This window comes from Adiantum capillus-veneris, chromosome 10, assembly GCF_014529385.1.
Source record: "Adiantum capillus-veneris isolate H3 chromosome 10, ASM1452938v2, whole genome shotgun sequence".
Taxonomy (NCBI): Eukaryota; Viridiplantae; Streptophyta; class Polypodiopsida; order Polypodiales; family Pteridaceae; genus Adiantum; species Adiantum capillus-veneris.
The window spans coordinates 16,025,341-16,053,151 of record NC_140940.1 but is presented as its reverse complement, the minus strand read 5'-3'; the positions used below and the strand labels follow the sequence as shown (position 1 = coordinate 16,053,151).

The 27,811-nt window shown below is 46.7% G+C and overlaps 1 protein-coding gene across 2 annotated transcripts in view; it reads left to right on the top strand.

Moving 5' to 3' along the window:
- The window catches only part of LOC147448497 (uncharacterized), a 126,849-nt gene that overhangs the window by 27,518 nt on the left and 71,520 nt on the right, over window positions 1-27,811 (top strand). For both annotated transcript variants that reach the window (XM_086521081.1, XM_086521079.1), the window contains exons 2-3: window positions 12,136-12,255; window positions 12,323-12,509. In XM_086521081.1, coding sequence (XP_086377207.1) covers window positions 12,136-12,255; window positions 12,323-12,509 — 307 coding nt within the window. The remainder of the gene's footprint in view (window positions 1-12,135; window positions 12,256-12,322; window positions 12,510-27,811) is intronic.

The following is a 27,811-nucleotide window of genomic DNA, read 5'->3' as shown; positions in this document are numbered from 1 at the left end:
TCGCTGAATTTTTCTTTTGCTGCCCTCCTTTCTCGTTGCTCGGAAACCCACTGTCCTCTCCTTTCAGCAAGGCAAGACCAGTGTTAGCAACTTCCATTAGCTGAGTAAGGGTAGCCACTCTATTCTTAGTACAGTAATCGCGAACCCCTTTAGGCAGCCCACAACAATACTTCTCTATGTGCACTGTCAATGGCACAATTTTGTAGGAGCTCACTGAGAGTTATGCTTTACAAAACCTCCGATTGTACTCCAGCAAGCTCTTGCATGTAGCCGAAGTAAGCTGGTGCCAATCTGTCATGACGTCGGCTTCAAATTCATTTGACAGCCAAGCAGATGCAAACATTTTCTTGAAGTAAAACCCGAGTGGCGGGTGCCTGTCCTTGCATTAACAATGTCGTCCACCATGTAAGCGCATTGTCCTTTAAGAAAGTGGCAGCTTTTCTTACTTTAGAGGCCTTTGTAAAATTCCCTCCTGCATAAGTTGTATCAAACTGCTGGAGGAAAGTGAGAGCCTTTGCTTTATCCTCAAAGCCACTGAAAGTACTGAACTTTACAGCTGCACCACTTTCTTTGTAAGCTTTCGGCTTCTCTAGTGCCCCCAAGTTGCCATAAGGAATGGTCTGCAACATGGGCAGTGTAGTAGGCATGATCGGCACATCTTGGCTGTTCACATTTTGCGTCAGAGGTGCGATATCTGGTTGCTGTCCAGAAAAACCAGCCATGCCAAAATGACCGTGTGGCATCCCAAACTGGCCCTGGTTGCACTGAAAACCCTGCTGCATGCCGATACTACCGTACATGGGGTTTCGCACCATGCTTGCATACCCCCAAGCACTGTTCCTGGCATGTACGGCTGGCTGACTTCTAGGCGCATAACCAACCATACTTTGGAACACTAATCCACCCCCAAAATACCCAGGATGTACCGTGGGTGGTGGAAAAACTGGGTGCATAGCTTGGTATCCAGTTCCCTGTCCATTCAAGGCAGCATGCGGGCTCTGAAAGGTGGCGGGCTGAACTGGCATAACCTGTGGAATAGGCGTTCTAGCCACCTGTTCAAGCACGAGAGGAACCTGTTTTGGGGCCCCTGACTCCGCAACATGCGAGTGTTCCCTTTCCTGCTGAGTTGCATGAAGTACTTGGGCTTGAGCCTCAACAAGCTCCGTACGCGGTGTAGGTTGCCTATTTTGCTGTTGCACTGGTGGCGCTTGCAAGAACTCCATAAACCTTGGATTCTGCACTAGCTGCGAAAAGACATTCACTGCGGCAACTAACTGAATCCTAAACGCATCATCCTCAAGTTGCCTAGTCATAAAGCCTTGTACTACTGGAGGGACATTCACATTCACAGGAGGTACAGTATGACGTGGCCGTGAACTCTCGCCAATCTCGAAGACCATAGGAATTTCCTGCCTGTCCTTCAAAGAGGAACCCTCTTTCATAATGCCCTTCCCTTTGTCGGCCATAGTGTAATCCCGCGTTCCTGCACTCTTATGTCTTTACCCAAAACAACCGAGGCTCACTTCTTGAGGAAAAAGTGATTGATATCCCGACAATGGAACCTTGAAACTGGCCCGTAGGGTGGTAGGCGTTGGCTTTCACCCAAAATTCTTTACGTTAGACACACACAGAGAGAACGTGCAAAGGAAACTTGTGACGGGAATTAACACTTAAGTACACACACGGCTCGGAAGCTAGAATGCTCCGAGCAGACGCCGACACCTTGTAGGCCCCAAAATTGGCGCCCCTTTCGGTATTTCTTTATTCTTTAACAGAGGGAATATAACCTGTGATTTCCTACAAGCTGTCCCGCATAATCCGGGCTGAAATACACCTGTTCTGACCCGATTTCGTCAGCATAACTGTACTAGGATGCTTCACAGTCAGTATCCCCATGCAATGGATGAATTTCCCGACGCATACGGACACTTTGCAAAACTTGGCGAGAATCTGCAGCACGCTGAATTCTCTGTTTTCTGCCCTGAAAATGCACCAGATCACCTCTACAGCGGTCCCCTCGCGTCCCCGAACGTCCTGGAGGTATTAGGGACCGTTTAGGGCCGAAACCCTGAACCTGCAAAAATACACAGCAGGCTGTAATTCCCTGTTTTGGGCTCCGTTTCGCGTGCCAGTCGCATCTGTAGCAAATCCTCTACTCCCGCACCTGTAGGGCTACTTGCCCTTTGAATCGGACGAGATTTTTCACATGAAACCTCTCTGAATTCACCTGTACCTGCGGGGGATTAGCCACTAGCTAACCCAGTACCTGTGCAAGAGGCTCTTAGCTCGGCAATCGCGCATGAATCCACACAACTGTACATCAGTCAAATGAAAAGCCCTCTTGTGGGGCATCACATAACTGCGCGTAAGGGAGAGAAAGAGCAGTGTGTAGCGTGCAGGGCATCACTCCTAGCACCACACTATACATAGAGGGAAAGGAAGCACTCCATAGCTCTTAACTTGGGACAGGAAACTAAAAAATGAGCCTCTCAGCTATAAATTCAGCGCTACCTCTTCTTTGCATCGGGAAAGTTCACTAAAATGCGCCACTTGGCACGATCACATGCATTTTCCCGTTTCAGGGTTGCCGCCTAAAAATCTTCCGACTGGTTGCTCAGTTGACTTCGCGGCAGAGTTGTAAAATGTTCCCCTAGTCATACCAGAGGTAATGACGCGAACACATTTCACGGCCAAAAATAGCAGTTCCCTAAATTTTAGGAAATGATTCCGTCGGGCTTCCACTAGTCATCTGACCATCTATCCTCATTGGGACCGCATCCAAAAGTGCAATGTGGCCCAACTGTCAGATACTTTCTGTTGGTAGTCCCACCTTGACTTTGTGCCTTTATTGAGTTCACTTCCTAGTATCCACCAACTTGCTAAGTGCGACGGGGGGACCTACATGATCTTGCTCTGACCCTAGACATCCTCTTACTATACGAATTCCAGTGCCGAGCACTTCCCGTCTGCGGGTGAAACTACCATTCACATTGGCTATACATTGTCCGACTGTTTGCTACTTCAAAAAGAGGGTCTCAAAAATAAAACAAAAATCATTGGAAAGAAACAAACAACTAAGGCTAGCAGTTGCCACGTCCTGGTGACATGGTTAAGAGCTGCCATGTCCTCGTGATAGCCAGTCTCAAGAGCTGGGTTACGATCTATGACGCAAGTCCTCCCACAAATGCTCACAACTCGGATCCTCTAAAAACAGCATTGGCAATCTGTGGGGCCTAAATTGAAACTCGATGTAAACGACACTCACCTTGTAGCTCGAAAAATAGGGAGGGTATAGTCTCTGAGCAAGCCCGAACTACGATGAGGACCTCCAGTCGCGCGAAGGCTCCCATCCATATGGGCGCTGCTGACTCGAGAGGTGTGAGCCACTCAACTGCTACTACCTCTGTGATGTCGTGACACATGCTCTGCACCCCTCTCATGCCGTGTAGCTGGATGAGTGTCGCGCCCTGACCAAAGGAAATTCTTGATCAGCCTCTCTACCTGACTGATGCAAGAACTCGGAAAAATCTAACAAGATGTGATGTACCACATAGTAGCCAACAACACCTGGTTGGCCACTACAACTCTGCCTGCCAGAGAAAGTAGTGCGGAGCTCTAATGTAACAACTTCCTCTTGATGGACAGGAGAAGGGGAGCAATTGGCTGCTCAGGAGCCAAGTTCAAGCCAACCTGACAGCCCAAGTATCAAACTGCAATCGCTGGGGGAATCCATCTGAAACCCTCACCTGGCAGCCAATTAGGCGTAGGAGCGCTACCAACCGAGAAAGCCACTGTCTTTCTCCAGTTGATCAGTGCGTCTGATGCACAACAAAAGGACTCAAGAGTCAAGAGCCTGCTCATACCTGTGAAGGTTGGCCTCGTGGCCCTTCAAGTACAAAGCTGAGTCGTCTGCAAACTCAACATCCAGTAGCTCGTCGCTTCGAATAGGGAGCGCTAAGCCACGTAGACCAACCTGCTGTGAAACCAAAAATCTGCTCATTGCCTCATCATAGAAAAGAAAGAGGAAGGGGGCAAGAGGGCAGCCCCGTCAAACCGAATGAGTGAGCATGAAGCGATCTCCTCTACCACCTGCCAAAAGAACCTGACTGTGTGCTCGTCTGTTAAGAGCCGACACACCTCGGATCCAGGCATCTGAGAAGCCCATCCTGCGTAGAGTGCCCTCCAAAAAGTCCCAGTCAACTCTATCGTAGGCCTTCTCAAAATTGAGAAGAAGTATCACCAGATTCTCACCACGGAGGCACATGAGGGCAGAAGCCTCCCAAAATGTAAAGATGTTGTCAAGTATACTATGCTCCTTGACAAAACCTGTCTGTGTCCCATGTATAATGCTCTCTAGAAGTGGCTGACTCCTCAAACTTAGAGCCTTGGCAAGAATTTTGTAGGCTGAGTTGAGGATGGTGATGGGCCGCCACTGTCGAATCTCATCCAAGGAGTCACCCTTCTTGGGAATGAGGTAAATGAGACCCTCACTCATGCTGTCAGGCCTCTCTCCTGTGTGTAGGATGTATTAAAAAGCGTTGCAGAGATCTGAGCCAAGCAAGTCCCAGTACTTAAGGAAAAAACTAGGAGTCAAACCATCCTCACCTGGACAGCTACCACGGGGAAGTTTTCTGAGGGCCGCGTGGAGCTCCTCTAGCTAAAGAGGTAGCTCAAGCCTCTGGCGCATCTTCTTAGTCACAAGACAAGGCATCTGTGCCCAAATCTGCTTTCTGCATGCATCTTGACGCTCTGATTGAGGCTCTGCTTGGAGCATATCACGGTAAAAGCCAGTAGCAATTGCACGCGTTTCCTTTGGCTCTGAAGTAATTGACCCGTGAGGCCTCTTGAACTGGCCGACTCTGACATGCATACACTGTCTCAAAGAAAGCCCCTGTCACTCTGTCACCCACTTGGGTCCACTGAGATGCCTGTCGACGGAAAGCAAACTCATGACGCCTCTCCTCTCTGCTGGCAAGCTCGTGGCGAGCCTGTTGCAATTGCTCCTCCAACCAAGGATTGTCTGGAATTTGCTCCTGCATCCTCTGCAAGGAAGCAACGCCCCATCGGAGATGCTGCTGCTCCTCTCTTGCTGCAGCCAGGCGGGCCATGGACTCATGAAGAAATAGCCGACTAAGCTGAGCAAGCCTAGAGTCCACTCTGTGAGCAAGAGAGTCCTGCATGTCTAGGCCCTCTGTCCAAAGAGCCACCACTCGCTCTCTGAGCGTAGAGTCCTGCAAGACCCTCTCAGGGATCCGTAGCATCGTGCTTTCCCTCCTTTGTCTATTGTTACTGTGAGGATCACTGGTGCATGGTCTGAAAAAGAAGTCCCAGCCAGAATGCAAACTGTCCCACCCAAGTCAGAGAAGTGGTCACTAGTGTAGAAGCGATCTATCCGAGATAGATTCACTCCTCCCACTCTGCGGTCCGAACGAGAGAAGGCCAGGCTGTTTGGGGCCTCGCAAAGCTAGAATGCTGCCACGCATCTGAAACCCACAAAGTCATACATAACCTCTCCCAAGCTGCCAACTCAACTCCTTGCACAGTAGTTTGGCTACCTCCAATCCTGTCAGAGGGGCCCTCCAACATGTTGAAATCCGCCCAATGCACCATTGCTCTGCCTGCGGGCAGAGACTCTACAAAATGAGACCAAAACTCTGCACTTGCACTCGCCACATTGAGTGCATAGATGTTCAGGAAGCCCATGAGGCGACCCTGAACGTGCATAGTAATCCACTGAGCCTTGCCAGGCACAATAATCCCTCTTTCCACAATGGCCTGCTGCCAAGAGTCCGCAATAGTCATACATATCCCTCCCTGGATGCCATTAGGTCTAAATGCAGCTGACCAGAATGTCTCATACCGCCCATGTAGAAGATGACCACAGCGTCTAATGCGACTTTCACACAGATGATGCTCCTGTAGCATAAGAAGATCAATCTCTCTTCCGACAAGGCATCGCTGAAGCTCCTGACGTTGTTGTCCCCTCTGTCGCTGAAACTGGGGCCCACCTAATCCCTGCACATTCCATGAGACGATCCTCATGGGGAGCGAGAGAGAACTCATGCTGCAGCAGTAGCTAACCGTGCTATCTTCGAGGCAGGCTTGGATGGGGAGTAATCCGCATCCGAGAGTCCTCGAGATAGGCGTGACTGCAAAGAGTGTCTAGCCCAAGCCCAAGAAGAGCGAGCCGTGCACAAGGCAACCTCCTCTGTCCAGGAGTCCTCATGTACGTGTACATAGCATGGCGGGCTCTGCGTGTCAGCAAAGAAGTGAACCACAATGTGTCTACATCCTGCTGAGTTTGGAGGCGTCACTGAAAACTTGGCCAACAGCCACAGAGTCTGAACCAAGTCTGTAACCCCTAGGTCTCCCATGTGGTGAGAGAACTCCAGGGCCTGTACGTGCAGCCACTCCAACACTGAGTCTAAAGTCCACTCAGGCTGGTCCCTGCTGCATAGGGGAAAAGAGAAGCCAACCGCTGAGTCCAAGGCCTCTATCCCTCTAGCTGCAAGGAACAATACATGAAGTTTGAAGCAAGTTGTCTCTAAGTCTGGTGAGGGGTCGTCGAGAAACCGTGTAAAGTCGTAGGCAAAGAAATCCCAACGACGACGAATGTCGAAGCTCGTCAGTCCACGAGGAACTGCTGCAAAGGGGGATGTCTGCACCAGAAGGGGGATACGCAAGAAAGGCTGTCCCTCTCTCGCCAAGCGACTCGCGGCAAAAGCGCTGCCAAGGATGGTTTTGTTCCCTGGGATGGCTGTGGAGAAGGGACGGGAGGAGATGTGGAAGCAGGGGGGCTCGAGGGAGAGGGAGGGCGGGGAGCGGCAGAGGGGTAGGGTGAGGTGGAGAGGCAGGGGGGGGGGGGGGGGGGGAAAGGGACAAAGGGGAAATCGGGGGGAGGAGGGACTGTCGGAGGTGAGGCTGAGGTGGAGGGTGGAGTATGGAACTCGTCTTGCTGAAGAGGGTCGAAACGGTTCCATGTGGGAACCCACTGTTGCTGGATTGGGTCCTGGGGACCACTCGAAGTGCCAGGCTGGCGTGGTGGTCCCTGTCGACGTTGACGAAGAACTCGCTACCAGCCCTCCTCCGCTTGAGCCCCCGGCTCGGAGAGTGCCTCTACCTGGATACCCTGTGACTCTGTCTGCTATTGCTGGCCAGCCTTGGACGGTTGGGGCTGAGCCTGCGGTGTAGGTCGGGGTCTCCTCCGTGGACAGGCCTTTCCAAGATCGCCCATTTGACGACAAATAAAACACTGATTCGGGAGGCCCGAATACTCCACACTTTGACGGAACCAACCTTCACTCACCCGAGGCAGTAGGATGAGCTTCGGGAGAGTGTGGGTGTCTCGAACTAGAACACGTATTGTGGGGATGCCGGCTGCCTTGGCAGCTACAGAGGCCGTGCGAGGTGTCTCTAAGACGGTCCCAATCGTTGAGCCTATCCTGGAAAGAAGCGGAAGGTACTCCCTCTGCATGCCAGGGAAGCAGACTGAAATGGGCAGGTCTGCCTCCTCGACTAGAACGTCGGTAGCTGGGTCGAACCCGTGGCGCCACTATTGAAAGTGTGCTCGAACTGCTCGGATGGCTAGGTGGCTCATTGAAATGACCTTGGGTGCCATCTTGGGAGTCTTAAACTCTATTTGGTAGTAGTCACGTTGGAGAAACTGAACATCAAGAATCTTGCCCACCTTGGCTAGAAGGCGGGCTTGAAGGAGATCACGCACCTCTCCTCTGCTAGGTCGAGTGCCGATGATCTTGCAGATGACGGAGGTCGCTTGGAGGCGCTCCACCTATGCGGCTAGGCTCGCTTGCTCTGTCGGCGAGAGTGCAAGTCGGATGGTGGGCTCTGCAGAGTCGGGCGAGGGGCTTTTGGAGAGTCCCTCTGGGGCGGAGCATGAGCCTTCATCTGTGTCTGCTGCTAATAGAAGAGTGGTAGGGATGAAGGTGAGGCCATGCTTTGTTGGAGATAGCACACCGAACCACAAAAGAGCAGCAGGGCGAGTCCTTCTAGCAAAACCGGGGGAGGGGGGGGCGGGAGGTTCTTGAGAGGTGTGAGGCAGGCAGCGAGGGGGGGGATCAAAGTGTGCGGGGGCTGGGGGCAGTGAACGAATGGGGAGGAGGCGGCAATGTCAAGAAGGGGTGGCGAGGGGAAGCGGCTGAGCACAACGCGCTTGCTGTTCTCTGCAGCGTGCAGTGAATGGCAGTTGCAGGCGGGGCAACTCGCAGCAGGGCAGCGCGAGGGTGGGAAGGGGGGCGTGCGATAGTTGTAGGCGAAAGGGGGGCGCGATAGCAGCAGCGAGCCATTGATAAACACCGATGTGTAACAACATTTGCCAAGATGCTTGTACAATCCATTTATGCAAAGGTTGTAAAACTGAAAACCTAATCTAATGGACTTGTTTGGACATGCAGGCCTGGACATGCAAACAGGCTCACAGAATTCGCGGTACTAATCCTCCTAGGATCCTAGACACTCCTATCTAGGGATAGATGGAAAATTGGCTCTAGAATCGATGAAGCATGTCTACGTGGCACACAGAGCCATGTGCACGTGACATTCCCTCCTGCTTAAGGTGAGGTACGGGTTGTCACGTGACACATCCCAACCCTATGTGTCCGTGGACAAGCTACACCACAGCAGGGTTCAATCAGTCCAGTCAAGTCTAGATTAGCAGTGATCTGGCACTTTTGTGAGTCTATTCGTAGACCGTGCATGCCCAGTCACTTAGCATAGATGCATATCCTCCGGTTGCACACATCATGATCATCAGTATTCCCTTCAGGATCCATCAGATTCAGTTAGGGGAATTTTCCAGTGCATTTAGCTATTTTCCCTATTTTTGGTATTTTCACTTATTATTTTTAAGTGACTTTCCAACAAAAGTAGGTAGGGCAATTTTGCTAAGTTTGTATATAAGCAAACCCAAGTTAGCACTAAATGGCAGAAGAGGCAGCAGGAGCTTCCCGCTCAACAGACAACTTCTCAGCAGTACCCCCTCAACACCCTAGCGTTTTCTGGATCGCCACCCTCTAGCCATCCTTGGCGTTTTCCCCCACAGACCATCGCCATCAAGCACCCCCTTTCCTGGCATTGTTCCCTAGGACCGGCAACCCGACACCCCTCACAAGCCCTAACTTTTTTGGAGCCAAAAACGCTGCAGCTCATTGGAGTTTTTCAGCCCAGCACATAGCAACAAAAATGCAGATTTTCAGCAGGAACAAAAACGCAGATTTCAGCAGATAGAGACGCAGCAGATTCAGCCTAAGTGGTTGCAGCAGTTCCCCCAATTTCAGCCCATAAAAACGCAGCCAAAACAGTCATTTTCAGCCACCAAACAGTCCCGAATTTCAGCAGATAGAAGACCACAGATTTCAGCCATCAAGTCGTTGTCGTCACCACCGTCGTCGTCATCGGCATAGTCCCAAGTTGCATCAGTCCATTGCATACGCATTGTACCACTTTGTGCAATCAAAAGTAGACCACTCTCGCCGACGAGAGTGGGGCCTTCGGAGGAGGGTTTTACAACGTCTCTGGTGTCGTATCTCTCTTCTCTCTCTATCTCTTAGTCTCATACACCTACACGCACAGTGTCCATTCACTTTGTCGTGATCATAGCACTTTCCATTAAGAACGGAAGGCTCTCCCTTCCATAAGAACTAAAAGGAACCTTGAGCATAGTTCGGAGCACTCATCTTGAGCAAAGCTCAAACAATCATTCCGCTGCACCTAATATGGGTACTGAGATGCATGGCCTCCTTGTATGAAGCTAGCAAATCTGGGTAGTCCATGAAAAATTCCTCGTCCAGCCAAGGAGTGTTATGTGTCCCTTGATCCTTGAACTTGAGGATATATTGCCTTGCTTGCTTCTTTGTTCCGTGCTTGAATAGATGCAAAAGGATCTGTTTTGGCTCCATAACTTCGGCTTCATCAATAATCTCCGGTTGCTCCTTGATGGAATGTTCTGTGGAGGTTCATCCTGAAACAACTTAAGCCAAGAAACGTGGAAAACATTATGCATTGTTCAAGAAGGTGGCAAACGTAATTACATGGAAACATTGTTTACCTCTTTGACGATAGAAACGGATCATACATACGGAATGAGATTTTAGAACAACTCTTACCAACTTGCTTGAGCCGTTGCTTAATGATACTTAATAACACCCAGTCACCTTCCTTGAATGAGAAATCCTATTGATGCTTATTAGCATATCTAGAACAAGAATCTTGAGCCTTGCTAAGCCAAAGCTTAACACTCTCGAGTACCTCCACAGAGGTTTGACTGGACCTGGAGAAAAGGTCGGCCAAACGCTGCCTCATATGGAGTATGACCGATTGCACTAGAGAACGAATCATTTAGGATAGCCCGAACTAATGGCAAATATTGTGCCCATGTAGATTGTTTATCATGAACATATGCTTTGAGAACATCAAATGTCAATGGTTGTATATTTTAGTTTGTCCATCAGATTGTGGATGAAATGCAGACCAAAAATTCAACTTAGTGCCAAAATTTTCAAACAAAGCACGCCAAAAATGGGATGTGAACTTTGTATCATGATTCAACACAATTGATTTGGGTAGAACACACAATGGATACCAATGCTTTATGAACAATTGGGCAACATCTTGTGTAGTAACATTGGCCTTGCAAGGGATTAACATGCAAAATTTGCTATACCTATCAACGATAGCTAGACATTGCGTGTTCCGTGCAGATGAGGAAGGAGGTGAATTAATTACAAAATCTATACTTATGTTCTCAAACAGTCCGTCTGGGATAGGCAACGGCACGAGTAGCCCTTGTTGGTTACCGTGAGGGACTTTAACTTTTTGACATACAACAAACTTAGTAACATAGTTGTACACATTCTTACGCATCTTTCGCCAATAGAAATATTGTTATACTTTTTTTAATGTGCATAAATACCTCTGACCCCCTGTTAATGCATCATGTCGTCATGCAAAATGGTGTTTTGTGAGAAGATAGCACACACAAACGGTTTCTAAAGAAAGGCCAACCATCACGAATGACATAATTGCACGGACCTTGTGCATTGAGTGCTTCTAACCAGTGCTTTTGAAATTCAGAACCGGTGTAATTGTTTTTGAGATCATCAAAACCAACACCTTGAATAGAGAGAAAAGAATGAGTTTCTCTCATGACCTTTCCTACTCAATGCATCTGCAACAGGTTTAGCTTTGCCAGGGAGATACTCAATCATTACTACCACAAATTGCTCAAAAAATTGAGACCATCAAGCTTGTCTATCACTCCAATGTGCACTAGTTATAGATTGAAGCCATCCAAGGGCTTGATGATCAGTGCAAACGACAAACTCACGCCCATAAATGAAATGCTTCCAATGTTTCAATGCATGAATGACAAAGAGAAGCTCTTTATCATAGATAGAATAATTGTTCTTGAGCACTATTTAGTTTACAAGAGAGAAATGCCATAGGATGATTATTATGCTGTAACACTGCCTTTGGCAATGTTGCTAGCATCAATCCAAACGTCAAAAGGCTCCTCCCAAGAGGCAAGGAGGAGGCATGGTGCCTCTGTGTCTGCTACTTTTAGCGCTCCAAAAGCACCTCTAACGGCATCGCTCATGAGTACGCACCGACGGCGAGTCTTGACACCTTTTGACAAATCAGACAATGGTGTGGCAATACGTGCAAAGTGTTTGATATGAGAACTATATGCTTGACACAAACCAAAAAATGAGCAAATCTCATATGCTGTCTCAAGCATAGGAAAATCTCTTATCTCACTTACCTTCATATTAGCTAAAATACGCGTATTTTATTTAGAATCCAGTACGTTTCATATTGAAACGTACAGTACATCTCATAACGTTTTCTATTCAAGCGGTTTTTGGTTCAAAAACGTATTCTATTCTCATATCTTTTGCTAGTTGGTAATTTTTAGTTCAAGAATATTTAGAGCGGGTGCTTGTTTATGTATCCTATGGTTAAACATTAAAGAGTCATTGAGGAGGTGCATGATGCCGCTTCATTTGTCTTGATTAAAGTATCATATCTAAAAAAGTAGACGTATTTTATTTTTGATTCTGAAAATTGAGAGAGAGAGAGAGAGAGAGAGAGAGAGAGAGAGATTGATCATTTTGGGTGTAGTAATATGTTAGGAGAAGGAGAGTACCCACCTCCTTGTATGACAGATGTGTATCGATGTTTGGGAAAAGCTTCACGTGTTGCGCTGGGAGCTATTTGCAGGCATTTACAACTTCGAAGCGAGTAAGAGATGTGAAATTTGTTTTGGTTATTGATGTGCTGGCTGCACTATTTAACATATAAAATGCAGTGTATTTTGCTCTCTTTTGGATGATTGCCCATTACCTCGCAATGATACATCGTCATCAGTTCTACTTGCAACACATTATCGTAATTCCGTGCCATTTGTGAGCAATGTCCACGGTGTGGATGCATGTCGTCAAGAGTTTGAAAGGGGTTTGATAACCTTGGTTGCGGCAGACTCTCCTGGCTTGCAGGTAGGTGACATTCACTTTGCTGTTTTGAACCTTGTGATATTGATCTCAGCATATCCAACATTGTGTGTGTTTCAAGTATCATTAAATATGTTTGCCTTAAAAGTGCATAAGCTGCCTATGTTTCATTATAGTTTTTCATGGAGTATGTGTGAAGTGAACTTTGTGCTTTGGAATATTAAAGGGGATTTTAATGAGTACGAGAAAAAGAGCTTATGTTTTAGATGGGAAGGGAAATGGACTAAATGTCGTCGTTATGCTACCGAAATTGGGTCGAAAACTTGCAATTTCAGCCCTCAACAGGTTTGAACAGCTTGGTGACAATTTGGACTAAGTATCCGGATCCCCCCCCTTTTTTTTTTCTCCCAAGAAAAAGATCCTTCCGTTAGTTAAAACACTGCCCAATGGCTATAAGCTGCCCCTGCTAGAGAGGGCTACATCAACATGTGGGGAGACACTCCCAATGGAAAACAAGGTATATATAAGGATGGCTAAATCAAGAAATGGGAGGAGGAAACAACCACATTGACTGAAGATACTTCCATCTAGGCATGCCATGAACCATGGTGAAGAAGGGTCCTGGACGCCACAATTGTAAGGACTCCCGCATGCGGTCAAAACTGCCGTGGAGTCTCTCAAATTGGCCCCTGAGTGTATGGACCAGCTCCAGCGAGATGTCGAGAGAAATCTTTGCCGGTGGAACATGTCAAGACTTGAAGATGCGAAAAAAGCAGGCTCGCCAGATGAACCACACTGTCAGGCCACAAATTAGCTTCCAACACTCTATCACTGCTCCACTCCTGAGGGACGAGCTCTGTGGTGGGTTGGAGTGTAGGCTGGTCCCCTCTGGATCACTATCATCCTGTTGATTGAAGCCATCTCAAAGGGAAGCGCCAGACATGTGAGTGTAGACCAGGATGTAGCACCCCAAGTGTACAGATAGGCTGTAGAAAGTATAGGCATCAATCGAAGAATCCGTAGAAAAACTTGTTGTGCCATGGGGCGGTCCCACAGACAGTGACGCTGAGTCTCAAGTGGGTGGTCACAAGCCGCACATGCTGCCGAGAAGCTGTTGTGCACCACCTGACTCCCAACTGTCGATGTGGAACTTACCACTGAAACATGGTGACTCTCCTTGGCTGTTTGCTATCCCATAAGTGCGTGTCAAACTCGTGATGTGGCATGGCGTGTACATGGGGCAGCAGAGCACCCACACACACACCCCGGAAAAGCAGGCCCGCCAAATGTGTCGACAGGCTGGTATGGACTTCCGTGAATTGTGGCGGATTTTGCGGCGCAAAACGCGGAAATCTCCTGATGTGGCAAAGCTGTACGGAAGGCTGCTTTTGGGCTGACTGACAGTTTTTGAAGTTTTTGGAATAGTTGCTTTATTTTAATAAGCTTTTAAGTTGAAAGCTTTTGGGGCTCTACTTTTGGGCATCCCTTGTAACCTTTAAATATGTGGGCAGGGCTCTCACAACTTAGAGCATCTGGACGCAGAGTCTGAGAGAGAGAACCCTCCCACTCTCTTGTACTTTAAACACAGATTAATACAAAAAAGAAATACCGAATGGAGCGCCAGTCTTTGGGGCCAACATCTCTAGGCACGGAACTCCGCCGGGCCGTGTCGAATCAATTGTGAATTGTGAACTGTTTTGAAGTGAATCTCGGCTGTGTCGTGGTAGAATCTTGACTTAGAGTGTCCAAGTTTGTCACAATGGTATCAGAGCACGGCCGATTTCTCTTCTAACGAGAAATCCGATCCTTTTCTTGCGGCACTTATGGATTCCAACAACGAACAGTCAACTTGCCCTGCATCTAGGGATGCGGGAAGAGATGACGAAGAAGATTCTCACGAAGAGTACGGCCCGCCTCGGCCTACTCAGGTAGATATTGAAGAGATGGAACGTCGACAATTGGTTGACGATGCGACACGCGAAGGATCCGAAATTTGCTAAATTTTTGACTCAAACATCCTTCGACGAAGTGCACTCCGAGTGGCGGAAGGCCACAGAACCACCCCTCAAACCGGCACTCAAGAAACCTCCTACTCCGAGGATGTTTACAGAGCAAGAATTGGAAGAGGTGGTTGATACACGAATTACCCAACTTTTTGACGCGAACAACAAAGCCAAAAAGCACGACAAAAAGCAGAAGAAAGGAACTGACTTCCCTGGTTATTTGGGTCGTCAATCTACTTTTGCCTTGGCATGAAAGCAGAAGAAGCATGTGCGATTTGAAGTAGTATCCAATTCTTTTTCTTCTTCTTCTTCTGACAATTCTTCTAGCTCTTGTGACCTGAGCGAAGAAGACAGGAAAGGGAAAAAGCGAAGCAAAAAGCAAAGCTTCGGAAAGGGCAAGAAAAAGGCAAAGAAGCCTAAGTTTCACCCAGTTTCTGACAGTTCTACGGAGGACTCATCTTCAGATAGTTCGGACTCCGACGATCACAGATTTTACGCAAGAAGAAGCATTTTTATAAAGCCAACCAGTATGACATTCTCGAGGATAAAAGCAAGAAAGCTTAAGAATTTAAAGAAGGTAGACAGTCAATTAAATTTGACACTTTTTCTGGATTCCGAGATTCTTCGAGGGCTTTGGCCTTCATACAACAGTTTGATATAGCTTTCTCTGGAGGGCATTACTCAGAGCACTCCAAGATTCGGGGGGCTACCTCTTACTTCAAGGGAAATGCGCGCACATGGTGGTCCACTCTTGTAGAAATGCCAGTTAAATGGCTGAAATTTAAAAGGCTTTTTATTTCTTCTTGGTTGACTCGGGAGTATGAACGAGACATACGAACTGCTTGGAATCATCTCCGGATGAGCAAGAAAGATACTTTGGACGCATATTGCAAGAGATTTTGGAGCTCTTTTCTACCCGCTTCTTCATTTAAGAAGATCTCGTTTATAGAACAGATTGAGTGGTTTAGCTGCGGACTTTCTATAGAGATCCGAGATCATTGCATAGAACAAAATTCAGATTTTGTTCAAGAACTGATGAGTCATGCGAAAGGGGGTTTTGCCATACATTCAGGCAATCTGACTTACCCCACAGATGAGATCATGACGCAGAGAACTGAATGGACTTCTAAAAATGGAAGTAGAAAGAAGAAGAGTCCCAAAGAATAGAAAGATAAGGATGCACGACCCCGGCTCATTCTTTGGGAGAGAGCCAACTACATCAAAGAGGGGAAGTGTTTTGGATGCGGGGAACGTGGGCACATCTCCCCGAAGTGCCCTAAAAAGGCACAAAAAGAAATTGATGAAGAAAGGCCAAAGAGTTCGAAAGCAGCTGAGGAACGTGGACGAAAAGGCAAGATGAAAGTAGGCATGGTTCCAGATTACATGGGTACTGACCCAAGCACGATTGATGAGAGTACAGAACTTTACCGAGCTTGGGGCAAAGTGAAAGATCAAGAAGCCCTGATTTTCTTTGATGGAGGAGCCAAGGTCAACTTCATTTCACCTGAATTGGTGGTGAGGCTTGAGATTACACCTGATCGGATGGGACCACAAGCTGAGGCAGTTCTAGCGGCACCCGGCAGGGACGTGGCCATTACACCTGTCATTGGCAAACTTAGGTTGCATTGTCAGGGGTATTTGGGGCACGAGGACTTCTACATAATGCCCTTGGAAGGTTGTGATGTTCTCCAGGGAGTCCCTTGCTACCATAAGAACAACGCCGTGGTCGATTATCGGGCGAAGAAAGCGACACTGACTACTGGAAAGGGCCCAACCATTGTACTTGATGTGAAACTTAAGGGCGAGTCTGTTCCTATTGTATCGGCTTCGGCCGTTTCGAAATTAATGAAATCCACTCTGTTTGTTTACTTGATCTTTTCGAAAGAGTTGAATGATGAACATAGGACAAATATGTCTGACCTGGATAAAGAATGCCAAGGTTTTCTCCACACTCATGCCGATTGCTTTGCTGAGGGCCTGCCAGGCGAGTTGCCACCAGCTCGTCTTGAGGATCATACCATTGATCTGATACCTGGAAGCACACCACCAAACCGGCCACCGTACCGTGGGAGCCGAGCCGAGAATGAAGAGATTATGAACCAAGTGCAAGACCTCTTGGAAAAGGGTCTTATCTAGCCGAGTACTTCACCCAACTGCTCTCCGGTGTTGTTGGTTTTGAAGAAAGACGGATCTTGGAGAATGTGCATTGACTATAGAGCTCTCAACAAAATCACCGTCAAGAACAGATTTCCGATTCCTAGGGTCGATGATATTCTAGACCGACTACAGGTATCCTCTTGTTTCAGTAGGATCGATTTGAAGAACGGATATCATCAGATCCGAATCGCACCGGGAGATGTCTACAAAACAACTTTTCGGACGACCTTCGGTTTATTCGAATTTTTGGTGATGCCTTTTGGGCTTACCAATGCTCCAACAACTTTTAACCGAATGATGGACAGGATTTTCAGAGTGTACAGATCTTTTGTGGGCACTTTCTTTGATGACATTATTGTCTTCTCCAAGGATGAGGCAGACCATAGAGAACATCTGCTATACAGGTCTTTCAGGCATTGCGAAATCACAAGTTGGTGATCAATGCAAAGAAGAGTGAATTTTTCCTACCAGAGATACACTTTTTGGGACACATCGTCTCAGCAGAGCAGAGTGCAGATGAAGCCGGCCAAGATTGAGACTATTCGTGATTGGCCCGATTTGAAGAATGTCCATGAAGTTAGAAGCTTCTTGGGCTTATGTTCTTACTAGCGGCGGTTCATTAGAAAGTTTGCAGAGGTTGCTTCCCCTTTGCATATCTTGACACAAAAAGGAGTCCCTTTCTTGTGGGGACCCACAGAGGTGACTGCCTTTCAGACATTGAAAGAGAAATTGACTACAGGACCAATTTTGACTTTGCCGGCTTTGCAGAAGTCATTCGAAGTATATTGTGATGCTTGTGGTCGTAGTCTGGGTGCGGTCCTAATGCAAGAAGGCCATGTCATTGCCTACGAAAGCCGATTGTTTCCAAGGCCGGAATTGACAGCACAGATATATGAGAAAGAGCTTTTGGCGGTTATCCATGCTCTTACTTAGTGGAGCGACATTACCTACTTGGAGCCGATTTAACGGTCTTCACAGATCACCAGAGTTTACGCTACTTCTTGTCAAAAAGCAGCTATCGGAAAAGCAGATGCGGTGGGCGAGCATCTTGTCACAATTTCACTTCCATATTATCATGTGCAGGGACAAAAGAACTTGGTGGCAGATGCTTTGTCCCGAAAGCCGTTGGTCTTGGCTATTTCCGCGATACATCATAGAAGCTTCGAGTATATGGTCGATCAGTACGCCATAGATCCAGATTTTGCAGATATATTCAGTCGAATAGAGAATGGGGAGGTAGTAGCGGGATATTCCATTCGGGATGGCTACTTGATGAAATAAACGATGTTGTGCGTTACACAACCGTTGAGGGAAAAGGTTCTAAGCGAATGCCACTGTCCACCTTTTACGGGTCACCGCGGCATTGCTACCACCTTGAAAGGTGTGGAGAGATACTTCTTTTGGCCGAGACTGAAGAAGGACGTGGATGATTTTGTACGCAGTTGCTTGGTATGCCGGAAGGTCAAGTTTGACAAGCATAAAGCACAGGGATTGTTACAGCCTTTACTCATATCCACCCGCCCACGGGAAAGTATTGCAATGGATTTCATTTTTGATCTCCCGAAGACACAGAGTGGGCACGATGGTATCTGGATTGTTAGACAGATTTAGCAAGCAAGCTCATTTCATTCTAGTGAAGAGACAGTCAAGCCGGATCACTTAGCGAGACTGTTCATTGCCCAGATATTCAGATTACAAGGCATGCCTGAGACACGGTTGCAGTCCTTGTCATCTTTCCACCCGCAGACAGATGGGCAATTTGAGATTGCAAATCCAGTCGTACTCGATTTATTGAAGTCTTACATTTCGGATAAGAAGACTCAATGGGAAAAGTATTTGCCCTTAGTGGAATTTGCCTACAATAAATTATAACACGATACACTCTTCGATGGGGAAGGTGCCATTTGAGATTATTGAAGGTACTCCGACGATTCCATCCTTCTTAAGCACGAAAGATAAGATTTTTGAAGCCGACCAGTACATGAGGGACTTGGACACAGGTTTTCAGGAGGCTTAAGAGAAATCTCAGGAAAGACACAAAAAGGTAGCAAATCGACATAATCGCGATTTGAAACTTAAGGAGAACGATTGGGTGCTCTTGCGTTTTGAGAAGGCATGCCTGAGAAAGAAAAAGGGAAAGGAGCGGCTTTTTCTAAAGCTTAGCATGAGATACTATGGACCTTTCCAGATAAAAGAAAAGATAAATGATGTCTCCTTTAGACTGAAGCTGCCCGATACTTGGAGGATTCACAATGCTTTTCATGTGACTCTCCTGTAGGCCGTTTAATGGCGATGTGCCCGATGATGGGGAGCCAGATGAGCAACCCGAAGTGGAGGAAAACGAGGAGATACTCGTTCCAGAACAGATATTGGCACATAAAGATAGAAAGATAAAAGGTAAAGCGATAAGGCGGTTCTTGGTTGAATTCAAGAACTATCCCGCATTGGATGCAAAGTGAATGGAGGAGGAGGAGGACATGGCAGATACTCCTCAGATTGTGAACCTTTACCTTGAAGCATTTGGTTTAACATAGTCTACTCCGATAGAACCCCGACTTCAGCATGGGCGAATCTAATGCAGTGGGTTTGCACAAGAAGGGAGTCACTCCGCTCCTTTGTTGACAGATTGCCCCGATATTTTGATTTGATATAAAGTCACTGATGTCCCTTTGGGTATCAGGGATACATTGAGCGAACAGTATTCTGCTGTATGACTTCATGAATTGGAATTCCTGATAATAAAAATGATATTAAATGATTTGTACTTGACTTGTTTGAGTGCAGGAACTGATAGACGAAATGACTGTAGCATTTCGATATGATAAATCTCTATGGACATGATTGCAATAAGGATTAGTCAATCGGGCATCTGAGAGGTCCCGACTGGATCTAGATGCGATTGCTAAATATGTTGCTGATTAATCATGGTATGAGATTGGAATGATTGTTGAATGTGATTTGTCATGTGATGTCGTGTGATGTCAAGTGATGTCCTGTGATGTGACTGTCGATTGGTACATGTCCTAGTGCGTCGGTACAAAGAGTCAGTGTCTGCTAAGATAGTGTATGGCCTCTGTCTGTTTAGCAGGCGTAATCGAGGGCGATTACAATGCTTTTAAGAGGGGGGTATGTCACAAATTGGTGACGTGGCATGGCTTGGACATGGGGCAGCGGAGCACCCACACACACATCCCGGAAAAGCAGGCTTGCCAAATGCGCCGACAGGCTGGTACTGACTTCCGTGAATTGCAGCGGATTTTGCGGCGCAAAATGCGGAAATCTGTTGACGTGGCAAAGCTGTACGGAAGGCTGCTTTTGTGCTTGCTGGGAGTTTTTGAATTTTTTGGAATAGTTGCTTTATTTTAATAAGCTTTTAAGTTGAAAGTTTTTGGGGCTCTGCTTTTGGGCATCCCTTGTAATCTTTAAATATGTGGGCAGGGCTCTCACAACTCAGAGCATCTGGACGCAGAGTCTGAGAGTGAGAACCCTCCCACTCTCTTGTTCTTTGAACGCAGATTGTCACGTGCACATGAAACCCTATGTGCATGTGGTCAAGCTACTTCATGACAAGGGTTCAGTTAGCTTAGGAAGTGTTCTGGTACTTTTGTGAGTTTGTTCGCAAGTTAGCTTAGGAAGTGTTCTGGCACTTTTGTGAGTTTGTTCGCAGACCGTGCATATCCAGGTACTTAGAGTAGATGCATATCCTCTGGTTGCATACAACATGATCATCAGCATTACCATTAGATTCCATTAGGAGCATTTTACAGTGCACAGAACCTATTTTCCCTATTTTAGCCATTTTTCACTTATTATTATTAACTGACTTTGTTGGGAACTGGGTAGGGCAATTTGGCTAAGTTAATATATAAGAAAAGCTAGCGCTAGCACTTTCTGGCAGAAGAGGCAGCAAGGACCAAGTGTTCGACAGTGCACCTTCTCAGTAAGACCCTCCCATCAGGCAACCTAGCATTTTCAACCACCGAAGACTAGCCAGCGTTTTCAGCATTTGCAGATCAGCCCAGCATTTTGCAGTTGCAGATGATGCTTGGGGACAGCAGATCACAGTAGACTCCCTAGTGTTTTTGCATCAAACAGCAGATCAGCCCAGCGTTTTTGCAAATGCAGACTACCATCAACGTTTTGCAGATTCCCGGCGGCAGAACATTCACTTGCATCTGCGTTTTGCATTTTCAGCAGTTAGATTCCGTACCGCAGCCCCCAAACCTCGCAGATCTCACCTTCCCACAGCAGAACCTTGCCGCACGGTCAGATCAGCCAGCTTTTGCAGTTTCAGCCCGCTATTCGCAGATTTCAGCATCTGCGTTTTCGTCACATCGCCGTCGTCACTGACATAGAGTCAGAATTCAGCAAATACAATATTTGCAGATTTCAGCCCTTGGCATTTTCAGTTTTCAGCGCGTCTCGTCGTCCTCCTCATCGTCGTCGACATTGTCGGCAAGTCCATTGCATTGTAGAGATTTGTGCAATCAATAGTAGATCGCTCTTGCCATCGAGAGTGGGGCCTTTGGAGGAGGGTTTGACAACATGCTGGTGTCGTATTCTTCTCTCTCTATCTCTGAGTCTCAGCACCTTCATTCACAGTGTTTACTACTAATTTGTGATCATTTGCACTCTCTCACTAAAGGAACGGAAGGCTCTCCCTTCCGTAAATAAAAGGAACCCTTGAGCACAGTTCGGAGCACTCATCTTGAGCAAAGTTCAACATCAGTATTGCTGCACCTTACATTGGTATCAGAGCTTTGGTAGTGTTCTGTATCACTCAAGGAAAAAACCACAATAATTTTTTTTTTGCTTGTTACGATCGCACGTAACCCAAGTCCACTTGGGCGTGTCGATTCTTAATCGTGTTTTTAAAGAGTGACAGGAAACCCAAGAAAGAAGGGCTTGTCCAGCCTCCCCTTGTTTCTCTTTTCACTCATTGAGAGCGGACCGTGCACTTAGCGGCCGGCCAATCGACGTGAGGTGGGAAAAACAACCTTGGTGTGAGCGCAAGGCCGCCAAGGGGTGCTCTCGGGGGAAAGAGAAGAGCTCGGGTAAGAGGAGATCCTTCTCTAACACAGATTGCAAGCAAAAGAAGAACCTTAAGACCCTTAAGAAATCAAGAACTCAAGAACCCAGGAACCCAAGAATCACAAGAATCCAAGTTCTTGGTGAAACTAAGAACCCAAGACTTTAGTGTATGGTCATCATCCAAAGCGGAATGGGTACTTTGCATGGAGGTGATGAGCATGGAAGTGGCGAAGAAGAATTTTCCCCACCAGGAGGTTTTTCCGACCCTCCCTCTCTCCCATCTACGCCAAGGAATGCACCAAATTCTATGGAGACTTTGGTCAAGATGATGATGGACATGATGTTGCAACAAGAAGCACAACGCGGTGCCTTGGAGCGCGAGCGCGAAGAAAGAAAGGCAATCTTGGATCGCGAGCGCGAAGAAAGAAAAGTAGAATTGGATCGCGAGCGCGAAGAAGGAAAAGTAGAAAGAAAGACCGACTCGGAGCGTGAGCGCGAGCAAGCGCGCTTGGCAGCCGAAGAGAAAAGGGTAACCTTGGAGCGTGAGCGTGAGCAAGCGCGCGAAGCCCAACAAGTAGCGGCCGAAGACAGACGAGCGGCCTTGGAGTTAGAGCGTGAAGCTCAGAGAGACCAACACATGCAAGAGTTGGTCCTATAGGTACTCACCTCGAAACCCGAGCCGACCAAAGATGTTGGTAATTCATCAATTGGCGCAAGCCGAGATTCGGACTCCAACAACCCCGTCACTGAGAAGTTGACGTTCAGTAAGTATGACGGTAAGATGGATGCTACTATTATTTATTCTTGGTTGCATCCATTTAATGCTTATTTTGCGACAACTAAGAAGATAGGAAATAGCAAGGTTTTGACGGCAGCCATGTACCTTGCCGGTGATGCCATTATTTGGTACCACACATGGCAAGAGGCATAGTTGACCGCGCACCTAGAGGAAGCCGAAGAAGGTGCGTTCCTTTCTTTCAATTGGGCCGACTTCCAAGACAATCTCAAGGTGCGGTTTATGCCACCACAATACCTAGCATGGTTGAAAGATGATTGGTGCAGTCTCAAGCAAAATGGTATGCCAGTTATGTCTTTCTCTAATCGTGTTTTGCAGCTTGGCACCCAATTAACGCAAATCGGATGATGAGCGCAAACATGCATTTTTTAATGGATTGGACGAATATATCAAGTATGATGTCGAGGTACTCGATCCAATATATCTCAACAAGGCGGTAGCGATTGCTCTCGCACAAGAGATGAAGCACAATAAGGGAAAGCCTAAGGAGAACAAGACTTCTCAAAGTACCTCTCAGACTTCTCAGAAACCTCAGAACGGTAAGAACGGTAACTCTTCTAACAATCTTCCTCTAGTCTCTCAGAAAAGAACCCTCCAAATGAACCTAAGGGTAAAGCAAACACAATTGCTAAACCTAAGCTCACTTCAGATGAAAAGGTAGAACAAGGAATTTTAGGAGGATACATCACGTCGAAAGAACAAAACATTTATTCTAAGGAAGGTCGATGCTATCATTGTCACATCAAGGGTCACATAAAAAGAACATGTCCTAAGCTTGACTCCAATGAATCTAAAGAACCTACAAAACCCACATCCTCTGTTAATGCCATAAATGAGAACACTAGTGTGTCCCAAGTTTCTCACGATCCTCCCATTGATAAGTCTCTCATGAAGTGCTATGGTCATGTGAATGGTCAACACATGGTGGTCTTGTTTGATTCTGGTAGTATGCATGATGTGATTAGTCGCTCTCTTGTCGAAAGAGCGCTTGGAGGTTTGCACGACATCTCCTTTCGAGGTGTCGGGCTTCGCTCCCGGCAACCCTATGTGTCTGTGGACAAGCTACAGCATGACCAGGGTTCAGAAAATCAAGTCAGTCTAGAATAGGAAGTGATCTAGCACTTTTGTGAGTCTGTTCGCAGACCGTGCATGACCAGTCACGTAGAGTAGATGCATATCCTCCAGTTGCACACAACATGATCATCAACATTACCATCAGAATCCATCAGGGGAATTTTCCAGTGCACAGAACCTATTTTCCCTATTTTGACATTTTTCACTTATTTATTAAGTGACTTTTGTTGGGAACTAGGTAGGGCAATTTGACTAAGTAAATATATAAGCAACCTAGGGCTAGCACTATCTAGCAGAAGAAGAAGGAGAGCAACAGGCACTCAGTGCAGCAAGCCTCTGGAGAACCTTCTCAACAGCAAGAACCACCCCTCAGCCTGGCGTTTTTCCCTCACATCAGGCCAGAGTTTTCAGCCCTAAAAGCCAGCGTTTTCAGCCATTCAAACCTGGCGTTTTCAGCAAGGAAAAGCCGGCAACTTCAGCCCTGCCCTGGTGATTGTTTTCCATCACATATTCAGCCCTACACTTGGCGTTTTTGAACAGCCTCAGCCAGCGTTTTGGGGACAACAACCTCAGCGTTTTGAGCAGCCCTCATCAGCGATTCTGCAGCAGTAGCACAGTCAGCAAGACACCGTTTTGCAGCAGCCTTTCAGCACCATAAAGACAGCGCTTATGGACAGCCAGATCCAGCATTAGAAGGACAGCAACCTCAGCGTTTTTAGGCAGCAAATTCAGCAGATAGAAGAGCAGCAGATCCAGCAAATTCCAAGCACGAAAGACAGCGTTTGCTGCACACCAAGTCACAATAGCAGATAGTCTCGTCATCGTCGTCCACACCGTCGGCCTCGACATAGCCCCATTAGATTTGCATCAGCATCTTGTACCAGATTGTGCAATCAATAGTAGACCACTCTCGCCATCGAGAGTGGGGCCCTTGAGGAGGGTTTTACAACGTCTCTGGTGTCGTATTCTCTTCTCTCTCTAGCTCTCAATCTCATGCACCTTCACTCATAGTGTCCATTCACTTTGTTTGTGTCCATTGGACTCTCTCATTAAAGAACGGAAGGCTCTCCCTTCCCTAAGAAAAAGGAACCTTGAGCAAAGTTCGGAGCACTCATATTGAGCAAAGTTCAACATTCACTTCCGCTGCACCTTACAAATGTAGATGAACATATAGACGGAGTGCCGAACCGTTCATCAAACACACGCAAACCATAGAATCGAAACTTGTCTTTCTGATCTAAATCTATCAACTGTGGCAAATCACAATGGAAATGCCGATGCTTGATGCTCAATCCTTCTTGTGCTCTTTCGGATACTGTGTCATGCCTAGGAAGAGACATGGAATGCGAATTCCTTGAATGCAAATATTTTATCTTTTCATGAGTAATCCGCATACATCCGTGCTCATTCATGAGTGAATCATGTGCAAAGGGAACACATAAAGACGGTGACGAAAGTACAAGAAACCGTCACGAATGAAACACTCGAACAATGCGTACCAACCAATCATGCGCATACACAATACTTCCTGTGGGGGTTCTTTGGACCTCGACTCGAGAGCCAAGATCGGTTCTTCGTGATTGATCGAATCAACAGTGAGGTTAGCTTCACTAGAAAAAGCATCAACTAAGCCATCATCCTTGTGAACCATCACATCTTTATCCTGCAAATCATCATGCTTGTGAATAATCACATCTATATCATGCAAATCATGTGTGTCGTGCTTTGGAGAAAAGACTGAGAGAGTCTGCTCCTTGTTCTTTTCAAGCTTCGCCTACACATTAGAAATGAGAGATGAAGAATGAATAACTTCCTCCCCACGAATGAAAATGGAAGAGTCACTTTTGACATTGAGAGTGAAAGTATTTTCCGCCCCATCAATGAGAGGGTTATGCTCACGAAACCATCGAATGCCTAAAAGCATATCACATCCTGAAAGAGGAGATACTACAAATTTTCTACGGAAGGACGCTTGTTGAACAGTGAACAACACACCAAGGCATTCTCTTGTAATGAGAGAGTCCATAGATGTGTCACGTGACATCCCCTCCTTTTCAAAGTGAGGTACTGGTACCGAATTGTATGGTGTCGAGGGAGGTCGCCGATAACATCTGGAATCCTGGAAAGGACTCTTCGCCGGCCCACTCTGATGTGTGGGTCGTGCGATACTTAAACTTCATAAAGGTCTGCAATGCTTGCTTCTTTGGGCCGCGCCGAAAGTGACACAAAGTCTTTTGTGGCTCCTTCAATGCTTCAACTTCGTCTAGAGTCATGCTTCTTCCTTCTTCAAGAATCTCCATGGCTGAAAATTCCTGAAACCACTTCCAACACAAAAACATGAACATACCTATTCCATGTAAAGTGACTGGAAAAAATCTTGTCTTCCTCAAAGACTGTGCATGCAATGTAGATGAACAAATAGACAGAGTGCCAAACGGTTCACCACACACATGCAAACAATGAGATCGAATCTTGTCTTGCTGATCTAAATCAATCAACTATGGCAATTCACAACGGAAATGCCCATGCTTGGTGCTCATACTTTCTTGTGCTCTTTCTACAATTGTGTCTTGCCCAGGAAGAGACATGGAATGTGACTTCCTTGAATGCACACTTTCCAGCTTTTCATGATAATCCGCATACATCCGTGCTCATTCATGAGTGAAACGTGCCAATGTACAATATGTCATGCCTAGGAAAAGGGATCACATAAAGACGTTGACTAAAATACAGGAAACGATCACGAATGAAACACTCGAACAATCCGTGTTGACGAATCATTTGAACACATAGTACTCCTAGGCTCGAGAGCCAAGATCGGTTTGTCGTGTTTGATCGAATCTGCCCGGGGGGGTGCTGTGGACCTCGACTCGAAAGCCAAGATCAATTCTTTGTGATCGATCAAATCTGCAACGAGGTTAGCCTCGCTAGAAAAAGCATCAACTAAACCATCATCCTTGTGAACAATCACATCATCTTCATCGTGCAAATCATCATGCTTGTGAGAAATCACATCTTGATTATGCAAATCATCATGCTTGTCATCATGCAAATCCTGTGTGTCATGCTTTGGAGAAGAAGAGACTGAGAGAGTCTTTTTCTCCTGAATCCTTTCAATCTTCGCCTGCACATTAGAAATGAGAGATGGAGAATGACAACTTGCTCTCCACGAATGACAATGGGAGAGTCACTTTTGGCATTGAAAGTGAACGTATTTTCCGCCCAATCAATGAGAGGGTTATGCTCATGAAACCATCAAATGCCCAAAATCATATCACATCCTGTGAGAGGAGAGACTAAAAATTTTCTACGGAAAACAGCTTGTTGAACTGTAAACAACACATCAAAGCAATCTTTCGTGACGAGAGAGTCCATACGGGAAGCGAAGCCAGAGACCTCAAGAGGAGATTTCTGACTAACCTCTAGGCGAACCTCTAGGCGGGCTCTCTCAACAAGAGAGGGACTAATCACATCATGCATATTGCCTGGGTCAAACAATATGACAAAACGCTGCCCCATCATATGACCATAACATTTAATGAGAGACTCATCAATGGGAGGGTCATGAGAAACTTGGGGCACACTCGTGTTCTCATTTATTGCATTGACAGAGGAAGTGGGTTCTGTGGATTCTTTAGATTCATTAGAGTCAAGCTTAGGACATATTCTTTTTATGTGACCCTTAATGTGACAATGAAAACAACGACCTTCCTTAGAATAAGTGCTGTACTTTTCCGACGTGATGTATTCTCCTAAAATTCCTTGTGCTACCTTTTCATCTGGAGTGAGCTTAGGTTTAGCAATTGTGTTAGCTTTACCCTTAGGTTCACTTTGAGAGTTTTGTCCGAAAGACTATTGGAAGATTGGTTAGAAGAGTTACCGTTCTTACCATTCTTACCGTTCTTACCGTTCTGAGGGTTCTGAGAAGTTTGAGAGGTACTTGTGGAAGTCTTGTTTTCCTTAGGCTTTCCCTTGTTGTGCTTCATCTCCTGTGCGAGAGCAATCGCTACCGCCTATGAGATCGATTGGATCGAGCACCTCGAAATCATACTTGATATACTCGTCCAATCCATAAAGGAATGCCTCCTTGCGCTCCGCATCCGATTTGCGTAATTGAGTGCCGAGCTGCAAAACACGATTAGAGAAAGACATAACTGGCATACCGTGTTGCTTGAGAGCGCGCCAATCGTCCTTCAATCGTGTGAGGTACTAAGGTGACATAAACCGCGCCTTGAGCTTGTCTTGGAAATCGGCCCAATTGAAGGAAAGGGGCGTGAATTCGTCGG